General features: G+C 45.5%; 1 protein-coding gene across 1 annotated transcript; it reads right to left on the reverse strand.

The window, feature by feature from the left end:
- Positions 1–441: 441 nt before the first annotated feature.
- Positions 442–10,984, reverse strand: abhd15a (abhydrolase domain containing 15a). The gene is made up of 3 exons (XM_021582423.3): positions 9,754–10,984; positions 2,201–2,553; positions 442–1,742 (listed from the first exon to the last, which is right to left on the reverse strand). Exons 1-3 carry the CDS (start codon positions 10,318–10,320, stop codon positions 1,121–1,123), a joined length of 1,542 nt encoding a protein of 513 aa, XP_021438098.2. The 5' UTR covers positions 10,321–10,984; the 3' UTR covers positions 442–1,120.
- Positions 10,985–11,753: the final 769 nt, after the last annotated feature.

Consider the following 11,753-nt stretch of genomic DNA (forward strand, 5'->3'; position numbering starts at 1 on the left):
AGTGGATGAGGATCTGTAGGGACACACTGCGGAGAGATGTCTAATTAGATCACACAGACACACACGCGCACGCAGACCCACACACACGTACGCGCACCACACACACACACACACACACACACACACACACACACACACACACACACACACACACACACACACACACACACACACACACACAAAGACAGTGGCATCGCTCTGGGCATACAGCTATTTTAGGAGTGGTCTAAATGGAAAACTCTCCATGCGTTTTATGAATCCTCAGACAAACAGAACTCTGCTTTACATAGTCTCAAAGTATGACACGTAAAGTATTGCACAGTACATAAAGTTCCACATACAGTAACTGTAATTCATACAATGTTACACAGTGTTACTGTAATTATGTCTGGACACAAATTAACAGTATGTGACCAAAATGAAATGCTTGCATGATACATGTTCCCTCATAGTTTTGTTTTATTACATTGTTCCTTACCAATCATTCACATCATTTAACACATTTAACAGAGGTTTAACATTGTTGAGAAATCTACAGGAAAATCATCATGTCACTAACAGTGCCAATTCAAAGTCGTAAATTCTAGCTACATTCAACAAACCTCAGTCAGAGTTTGAATTACAACATGTGGGAAAACCCACAGACCCAACAGGTTCCACCCAGTTCAGCAAAATATCACAATATCATTACACAAATTTTCCTCTTGAATCTGATTGGCTCGTCAGAGAAATACTGGCAGTCCAGTGTCCAGATGGGCATTTTTGGACAGTCATCGGGCGGAAACAAACGCACACAAACACACACACACAGGCTTTTCTGGTTACCCCTAGTGTGTTTTGAAGTGTTCATCCTCAATTTCTGAGAGTGTGTGTGTGTCGATGAAACCCTGTTCCATCAATTACCCAGGTGGCTGGGGCACACAGATTCATTTTCAGCCCTTAAATGCAAAGCTCTCTTGTTCTGCAGATACAATCCCTTATCATCCATAATATCAATCCCTTATCATCCATAATATCAATCCCTTCTCATCCATAATATCAATCCCTTATCATCCATAATATCAATCCCTTCTGATCCATAATATCAATCCCTTATCATCCATAATATCCTCACCCCAGCTCATCTTGTATAAGACCTCTGCCAGTTGTAGATAGTGTGAATATTATGTGAGCATGCGGGCAGCCTCTTACAGCTACTGACACTACGATGTCTGAAGACTTTGCCCTGGCTGCTACCCCCCAGGCCCCTCCGTCTGGCAGCCTGCTTAGCCCTCTCCTCTGCCGCAATGAAGTCCGTGGTGGCTCTAAAGAACTCCAGCAGGGCCTGGTGGCTCCAGCTAGTCCCAGGGGTCCCTCCACCGGTCACTCCCCCAGAGAAAGCACTCCCTTCCTGGGTATTAAAGCCACAGTGTCCCCCCCTGGTGGTCAGCAGCAGGAAGAAGTGGGGGTTGCTCTCGAAGAGTTCCAGGGGTAGGGTAGACTGGGGGTCTCCTCTGATAGGGTCATCCTGAGCACAGACACTCAGAACGGGGATGGCGACTTCGTCTACGTCCCGGAGGGGTTCATTGCGTTCCCAGTAGGCCTCCCAGGCTCCCCCACTGCTGCTGCTGGTGCCCGCTGCTAGGGCCAGGGCTCCTTTAGGGCCTGGCTGCTGGCAGAACAGCACCTCCTCCAGGCCACGCAGGGAACAGCTGGAGAAAAGGGTGTCGGTGTGCACTGTCTCACCCAGCACTGTCCTGTACCTAGATATACAGTACACAGACATGAACACACACACGCAAACAAAGAGACAGACCCACAACACCCACACATACCCACACACACAAACAAGTACAATCAGTAAATAAAGTACAATCAGTAAATACATTTAGAAGAGCTGCAAGGCTCTGTAACATCCTTGTTAGCATTGATTGTGAAACCACAAGTTGGGTCCCGATGCCCCGCTCGATCAATAGCACTGTGGGCAGGACACCGGTTGCCATGGTTATGGTATTGTATTTTAATAAAATCCTATAATATCAGGGTATTTGACATCGTTCCCTTTCTTCTCCTCTTCTCAATCAGGTTTCTCTATCTCTCCACCATCCCCTCTCCCTCATCCCTCCCTTTCCATCCTTACTCTGTGTGTTTGTCCCCTTCTACCCTCTCCCTCCCCTCTCCCTCCCTTCCTCCCCACTCCCTTCCTTCCTCCATCCTTTACCTGCTTAGGCATATCCTCTGGTAAGTCACCAGAGCCCAGTGTAGGGGCCAGATGGGTCCTTTCTCAAACCAGCTCTGGCAGCGGAACACTGGCGAGAGGCAGGCGGCGGCCGTCACGTAGCTGGATGAACCACACTCTCCCAGGTAGGCGAGGAGGAGACCGGACCCGGTGCTCTCGCTCACCGCGTACAGCCGGCTCACAGGCTGCCTGTAGCGCACGTAGCGCACGGCCTCGCGTAGGTCACCTGGGTCGCCAAACTGCTGCAGCTTGACGGTGCTGAGGGGGGTGGCGTTGTGGCTGCGCCGGTTAAACACCACGGGTAGGTAGCCATGGGACAACGCCACCTCACAGAGCTGAAGGACATAGAAACAGAACATAATGTAATTCATAGTGTTAGGTCAATGTAAAAGCCCTATTTAAATACATCAATTCATTAATGCATGATGTTTCAACTGACTATGAACTGTAACAACACCAACACAGGCTGCATCTGACATGGCATCCTATTCCCTATATAGTGCACTAATTGTAAAAAGTAGTCCACTTTATAGGGAATAGGCTGCCATTTGAAACACACCAACAGAGTATGAATGTACAGCTTCACAGAGATATAAAAAGACAGGGATTAGAGAGAGACCAAGAGGAGGTGTAACAGATACATTAAATATTTACAGAGCTAAGAAACTCGCAAGAGCACTTATACCTGGATATCATCTTTTCTCTCTGCGTTTCTCTCTTTCCTCTGTCTCAACCTTTCCTTCTCTTTCTCTTCCTCCCGCTGTCTCTCTCTGTCTGTCTCTTTCTCAACATCTCTCTCTCCCTCTCTCTGAATGAATTCATCCTACTATTATCGTGGATCACAGTAGTATTGAGGTGGCGACACTATTTCATTGAAGTACAGTTTTCCAACATAAGGATGATGAGGTATAAAGCAGATCATCTTTGCTCCAGTCCTCCATTCGTTTTCCCTCTGGACTTCTGGACGATGCTGCCAGTGTCGATCCCATGAGGAATTCTTGTCACTGAGACTCGAGAAACGCGGAAGTATGCACACGCCAACACTCACACTTAAACTCATGCCTGTACAGTCGCAGACACACACCTACACACTGTCACTCAGAAGCATGCACACGCCTGCACAAAACACCTGCAGTACATCCTGCCACACATATGCCTACACAGACCCCTGCACACACTCATGTGTATGCATCTGCACACACATTTACACACTGCCACATTCTTCAGACAAACGATGCCAAACTTTCACAAACTCCCACAAATATTGAAGGTCCACCATTCAGCCTGAACATAGCTCTGTGAACAAGACCAAAGGGATTTGTCTCTGACTCAACCAACCGTAGAAATGGAGGAAGTAGAAATGACATCATCGCTCTCATAACACAGCTGTTAAATGCAGAGGTAAAGTCATCATGCTGAAGGGCTATCACAGTCAAGTTCATCATGCTGAAGGGCTATCACAGTCAAGTTCATCATACTGGAGGGGTATCACAGTCAAGTTCATCATACTGGAGGGGTATCACAGTCAAGTTCATCATACTGGAGGGTATCACAGTCAAGTTCATCATACTGGAGGGGTATCACAGTCAAGTTCATCATACTGGAGGGTATCACAGTCAAGTTCATCATACTGGAGGGGTATCACAGTCAAGTTCATCATACTGGAGGGGTATCACAGTCAAGTTCATCATACTGGAGGGGTATCACAGTCAAGTTCATCATACTGGAGGGTATCACAGTCAAGTTCATCATGCTGAAGGGATATCACAGTCAAGTTCATCATACTGGAGGGGTATCACAGTCAAGTTCATCATACTGGAGGGGTATCACAGTCAAGTTCATCATACTGGAGGGTATCACAGTCAAGTTCATCATACTGGAGGGGTATCACAGTCAAGTTCATCATACTGGAGGGGTATCACAGTCAAGTTCATCATACTGGAGGGGTATCACAGTCAAGTTCATCATACTGGAGGGTATCACAGTCAAGTTCATCATGCTGAAGGGATATCACAGTCAAGTTCATCATACTGGAGGGGTATCACAGTCAAGTTCATCATACTGGAGGGTATCACAGTAAAGTTCATCATACTGGAGGGTATCACAGTCAAGTTCATCATACTGGAGGGGTATCACAGTCAAGTTCATCATACTGGAGGGTATCACAGTCAAGTTCATCATACTGGAGGGTATCACAGTCAAGTTCATCATACTGGAGGGCATCGCAGTCAAGTTCATCATACTGGAGGGCATCGCAGTCAAGTTCATCATACTGGAGGGCATCGCAGTCAAGTTCATCATACTGGAGGGCATCGCAGTCAAGTTCATCATACTGGAGGGTATCACAGTCAAGTTCATCATACTGGAGGGCATCGCAGTCAAGTTCATCATACTGGAGGGCATCGCAGTCAAGTTCATCATACTGGAGGGCATCGCAGTCAAGTTCATCATACTGGAGGGTATCACAGTCAAGTTCATCATACTGGAGGGCATCGCAGTCAAGTTCATCATACTGGAGGGTATCACAGTCAAGTTCATCATACTGGAGGGCATCGCAGTCAAGTTCATCATACTGGAGGGTATCACAGTCAAGTTCATCATACTGGAGGGGTATCACAGTCAAGTTCATCATACTGGAGGGTATCACAGTCAAGTTCATCATACTGGAGGGTATCACAGTCAAGTTCATCATACTGGAGGGTATCACAGTCAAGTTCATCATACTGGAGGGTATCACAGTCAAGTTCATCATACTGGAGGGTATCACAGTCAAGTTCATCATACTGGAGGGTATCACAGTCAAGTTCATCATACTGGAGGGCATCGCAGTCAAGTTCATCATACTGGAGGGGTATCACAGTCAAGTTCATCATACTGGAGGGCATCGCAGTCAAGTTCATCATACTGGAGGGGTATCACAGTCAAGTTCATCATACTGGAGGGTATCACAGTCAAGTTCATCATACTGGAGGGTATCACAGTCAAGTTCATCATACTGGAGGGTATCACAGTCAAGTTCATCATACTGGAGGGCATCGCAGTCAAGTTCATCATACTGGAGGGTATCACAGTCAAGTTCATCATACTGGAGGGTATCACAGTCAAGTTCATCATACTGGAGGGGTATCACAGTCAAGTTCATCATACTGGAGGGGTATCACAGTCAAGTTCATCATACTGGAGGGTATCACAGTCAAGTTCATCATACTGGAGGGTATCACAGTCAAGTTCATCATACTGGAGGGCATCGCAGTCAAGTTCATCATACTGGAGGGCATCACAGTCAAGTTCATCATACTGGAGGGTATCACAGTCAAGTTCATCATACTGGAGGGGTATCACAGTCAAGTTCATCATACTGGAGGGTATCACAGTCAAGTTCATCATACTGGAGGGTATCACAGTCAAGTTCATCATACTGGAGGGCATCACAGTCAAGTTCATCATACTGGAGGGTATCACAGTCAAGTTCATCATACTGGAGGGTATCACAGTAAAGTTCATCATACTGGAGGGGTATCACAGTCAAGTTCATCATACTGGAGGGTATCACAGTCAAGTTCATCATACTGGAGGGTATCACAGTCAAGTTCATCATACTGGAGGGCATCGCAGTCAAGTTCATCATACTGGAGGGTATCACAGTCAAGTTCATCATACTGGAGGGCATCGCAGTCAAGTTCATCATACTGGAGGGTATCACAGTCAAGTTCATCATACTGGAGGGGTATCACAGTCAAGTTCATCATACTGGAGGGGTATCACAGTCAAGTTCATCATACTGGAGGGGTATCACAGTCAAGTTCATCATACTGGAGGGGTATCACAGTCAAGTTCATCATACTGGAGGGTATCACAGTCAAGTTCATCATACTGGAGGGGTATCACAGTCAAGTTCATCATACTGGAGGGTATCACAGTCAAGTTCATCATACTGGAGGGTATCACAGTCAAGTTCATCATCAGCATTCCTATTTTGATTAAATGCTTATAGAAACGTACTCATCAATGCAACAATGTGTGAATTAACGCAGGAATTGGGCTTCTGCCATGTTGGAAGACTGAGGGTATATTTTGAACCAGGCATTTGTCTAGCTCCGAATTACCATAGTTCAGTCTTACTCACTGGCTTGACTAATTGTGTAATAAACGTGTAGACAGTATGGTGTCCTGTGTCTGGACACAAGCCTGTAAAATCCACACTCAGATGTGATCTCACCTTTGGCTCTATGTCTGACCTTAAAGAGAGCATACAGGAGTCATGGGACCCATTTCACTCCACAACGTTGTTTGTTCCCTTCTCTCGGTCCCTCCCTAATCCCCTTCACAGATCTGACTGTACTGGACAGGCAAAAGAAATATGGTGAAAACTATTTGGAGTGCAATGCTAAACCAACCCAGTCAGCTCAGATCTGTGTTGGGGAGTTATGAGGGAAAATGGGAGTGGAAAGACCGCAGACTAGCTTGCTACAACTCAAGCCGTTAGGGGGATAGAGGGCATAAATCCTATAACTGTCCTCTAACAAATCATCCACGCACACTCTGCATACTTTCATACTGTATAGCCAGGGCAGCAGGACTGAGCAAGAATATGACTGCATCCCAAATGGCACCCTATTCCCTATATAGTGCACTACATATAGAATAGGCACACTTGGGACGCAATTTGCAACACCTGCCATTCAGCGTCTGTTTCTAGACACTTTTATGGTGTGTGCGTTTGCTGTGATGGAATGTAGGCCCATACGCTACAGTATATGTCCAACTACTGTAACATAACATGGGGGAGGGAGGGGGTAAAACAAAGACAATCTCATTATGAAAAAGGATGACAAAGTCTCATCTAGAAAGGATGATGTCCAAACACACTGATTTAGCTCTCAAAATACACGAATGTGCTCTCTCTTTATCTCTCTCTTCCTCTCCCATCTCTATCATTCCCTCACTCTCTCTCTCTCTTTCTTTCTTTCTGACTCCCTCTTTCTCTCTCACATACACATACACACACAAACACACATACAAACACACACACACAATTGGAGTTGACCCAGAAAGACAAAAGAAAAAATAATCCAATATAATTTGCCCTTTACTCAATCCGTCTTTCTATTTCTTCCTCTCTCTCTCTCTCTCTCTCTCTTACATTCTTCCCATCACCCTCTCTTTTGCTCTGATGCACCCTCGATCTCCCAGCAAAAAGGAAAGTCAAATCTGACAGAATTACATTTGAGTTAAATCTTTCTTCCCATATCCTTCTCTCTCTTTCTTCCCCCCATTTCCCTAGGCTACGGACATAAAAAATCATTCACTTTAACTTTTACTCAAAATTCATTTTCTTCAGCTCTCCATCTCCCAGAAAACAGAGAAGTCACATTTGACACATCTGATAGAATACATTTTTCTCCAAATTTCCCTCTCGCATCTCTCATTCTTTCTATTTCCCCCTCTCCTCCCTCCATCTCTTTCTCCCAACATCTCCCTAGGCTACAAACAAAATAATTAACTTAAACCGTAGTCTAAATTCACATTCTTCTGCTGACTCTTGACAGGCTGTTGATAGTGTATCAGCGCCTATGAATGCTCCGATTGTTGACAGACTAGGCTAGTAGGGGGTGCTGGCGGTCAAGGTTGTGACTTTTTGTTACTCACAACAGTAAGAGTACATAAATCAGGCTTGTAACCATGCAAGCCTGTCCAGATTGGACAGTTTTACAATCAATTGGGATACTTTATAGTGGATTGGGCAGGTTTTTTGATCTAGTTGGGGTAGAATGTGTCAGAAGAATCTAGCAACATTGCCTGGACCGCAGGGCACTCTGACTCATTATAAGGCTAATGGGCATTGGAGTGTAGCCTGATCCCAGATTTGTTTGTGCTGTCTTGCTGATAATGGTATGAGTTGGCAAGACAGCACAAACTGATCTGGGACTAGACTATTGGGAGTACAGCTGCAGTGATGTGATCCTTTCACTCATAACCTGCCCAGGCAGAGCAAAGCCTTGTAAAAGCGTTTCTCAATTACCACAATCACTGTATTGAACCCTGGTTTTACCGCATGGCGCTGTGCTCGTTGTTCGCTTTCTTGCTCTCTTCCTCACCTTGCCAAGACTGACTTGAATGAAGATGCCCCCCATGCTCAATGGAAATAGCCATTGGCACTGGTACTTTCTCATATCTCGTCCAACCTCCTTTTTTTTACACCACTGCAATGATGAATTAGACATAATTTCACTATTTATGTCATTTCACCATTACAAATAACTTCACAGATTGAACCTTCAACAATGAATGGTATAGCAGAGAATTGTATGACCATGAGATAGGCTTTGTTATGTGTATGCATATAATATATGATTACCAAATAAGTCATAATAACTACACAGAAAACAGTAAATTATACAGTAATTTGGGGTATTATCAACAGTAAAATACTATGAAACATTTTGCTGCAGCATACGGTAAATCATGGTGCATTGTGGTAAAATGTTGTGGGCGGGGAAATAATTGATGTATTTCAAATGGTAATGTATTTCCACCCCACAGAATACAATACTGTAATGTATCTTTGGAGCAGCAAAACCATTTTGACCACTAGTGGGTGCATGGTATTGTTGTTTCTGGCTCATTAACATATTTTGAGGCTGCCTTGTAAGAGGCTGTATTTGTTGCACCTGTGAGTGAGAATGATGTAACAATGGAACTCCCTTCTGGTTATAGTGATCCATCAATTTGTATGGGGGACAGATTGGAGTGGCAGTAAGTCCTAAACCTTAAATAGTTGAGCATTTTGCCCTTTTGGTCTGTTTTGATCTGTAGTCGCTGCCAAACCTTTGTTATGACCTCTAGAAGTGCAAGTGATATAAAGCCCCACATATTCATTAATATGCTGTAATGTGTCAACACTTTCCCTAGCAGCCAACCTGCTTGAACTAATCCCTTGTAATTACAGTTTTGTGAAATACAAAACCCTCCCCTTAATTAATTTAATTAATTCATCCATCCATTCATACTGATTATGGTAGCCTTTTACTTGTTTACAGTATAATACAGTCACTTTTACAGTATTGTACTGCATATCATTATACAGTACTTGCTTTGAGACTGTGTTATTACAGTAGATGTACTGTTATATGAAATACATAATTGTACTTGCCACCAAGCTGCCTGTAAGCTACTGTATATTCACAGTAACCCCATTACAGTGTAGAGATGTCTAGAGTTGATGTAAATCTTATTTCTGCCCCTGAGACAGTTCACAACAGCCCCCAATAGACATCCATAGCACTGTAAGCTATGTTCTATGTAACAGCTATGTTGTCAGAGCAGAGGTCAAAAAGGAGCAAGACAATTAGTATAATTTTGCCCCCATTAAGACCATAAGACAAGCCTTAGCACATACTGTAGGCCTAATAACAGGTGTAGGTGGGCACTGGGCACACTATGGTTGAGGGTGTTTTCACATGATGAACAAGAATAAGCCTGGTTATGAGGAGGTATTGCATGGTATTTCATCATTCATTAAATCATTAGGCTACCTTCAGCACATTTCTAGTGATTTTCCCGAAAGAGTTGGGTATGATGAGGAGGATTGGGCTCGTGGAATTACTCGAGGTTCTCCTCCGTTTCTGGTACGACGCACCGGCCACCGAAACTGCCCAGTCCAGTGCCACGAGACCATCGTCACTCAACTGCAAGTAGTCTCGCACGAAATGCACCCGGCTCTTGTACGGCCAGCACGCGCCGTAGACTGTCTGAAGAAACGCACTCGCCCGCCATGTCCATCCGGTGCACGCCGTGAAATTGCTGAAAGTCCTGCAGTGTTTGAGGAGATAGTTGGCCAGCGCTGAGGGTTTGCATATCAGCGCAACAGCGGGGACTTTATTCTCACCTTCCAAGTCCGGTGTCTGGGCATTAGCACAGTCCCCCGGGACCTCCCGGTCTGAGACGCACCTCTCCGAGACCCTCTCCTTCGTTTGCCGCCGTGAAATTCCGAGCCTCTGGAGGAGTGCGTCTGGCTCGCCCTGGGTACCAAAATATTTCGAAGCTGGCCAAATAACGGCCACCAGAATCACAATACACAAAACCACTAGCCATTCCAGCATTTGAACGGTGGGGAATAAACGGTCAATTCCACGGATGTTATATAGGCCTACAGTTATTCTTTAATTCAAGTCAGCCAAAGCTAATATTAAAGCACAAAGAACAAACCGGACCATCTTCGGTTGGTTGATGTCTTCTTCTCACAAAGCACAACGTGCGCGTAACCATATAGACTACTTGCTTTCGTTGGGAGAAACCAGAATGCGCACAGTCACAGTCCCCACTTTATTTCCTACAGTAACATTTCCACCTTGATATCTCCAGCCATTTATGGTTGATTAGATTTTCTGTACATCCTTATTGAAAACAGATCGTTGAAGCAGAAACTGACTGGAAAAGACCCACTGTTTCAAAATAAAGCGCTCGGCTCCAGAATGGTTGCCTTCTTCAAGGTGCATTCCTGGGTAAATTACGCAAAGTGTTTTCTCCGACAGCACATGAAAGGTATGGACACCCCCTATCCAGGCCTTTCCAAATCGGGATGCATGGTGTTCTCGGCGCGCGCCTTTGAATTATCAGTAATTTCATGCAGAGCTGCGCAAGCTTCGCTCCTCAACCTCAACAGCTGTGTGAGCGAGAGAAACGTCAGAATGCATTGCACTGTTCATGCTTCAAGTGCGAGGCAGGCAGGCGCCTCCCAGCTCCCATGCAGAAACCCTCGGTGTCAGATTGTCAGAGGCGAAAACACATCAAATTAACTTACGGATGTACAGCAACATTTTCTCTTTCAAGGTAGTCATTCTATGTGAAATAGCATGGCTAGATGTAAGGAATAGAGGGACATTAGGGAGGCAATATATGTTAGGTAGTGCTCGTTAACCGCTGCTTGTATGGGGTGATAACGATGCAGTTGTTGCTGTTTTGGACCTATCTGAAAATGATGGCAGTCTGACGGCAGTCTGACAGAGTGCTGTAGCCTGCCAGGGAGGACTGATGGTGAGGACCAGACTGACAGAGTGCTGTAGCCTGCCAGGGAGGACTGATGGTGAGGACCAGACTGACAGAGTGCTGTAGCCTGCCAGGGAGGACTGATGGTGAGGACCACACTGACAGATAAATGTAGCCTGTCAGAGAGGACTGATGGTGAGGACCAGACTGACAGAGAAATGTAGCCTGTCAGGGAGGACTGATGGTGAGGACCAGACTGACAGAGAAATGTAGCCTGTCAGGGAGGACTGATGGTGAGGACCAGACTGGCAGAGAAATGTAGCCTGCCAGGGAGGACTGATGGTGAGGACCAGACTGACAGAGTGCTGTAGCCTGTCAGAGAGGACTGATGGTGAGGACCAGACTGACAGAGTGCTGTAGCCTGCCAGGAAGGACTGATGGTGAGGACTAGACTGACAGAGTGCTGTAGCCTGTCAGAGAGGACTGATGGTGAGGACCAGACTGACAGAGTGCTGTAGCCTGTCAGAGAGGACTGATTGTGAGGACC

This window comes from Oncorhynchus mykiss, chromosome 24 (assembly GCF_057628025.1).
Source record: "Oncorhynchus mykiss isolate SJ-2025 chromosome 24, ASM5762802v1, whole genome shotgun sequence".
Lineage (NCBI taxonomy): Eukaryota > Metazoa > Chordata > Actinopteri > Salmoniformes > Salmonidae > Oncorhynchus > Oncorhynchus mykiss.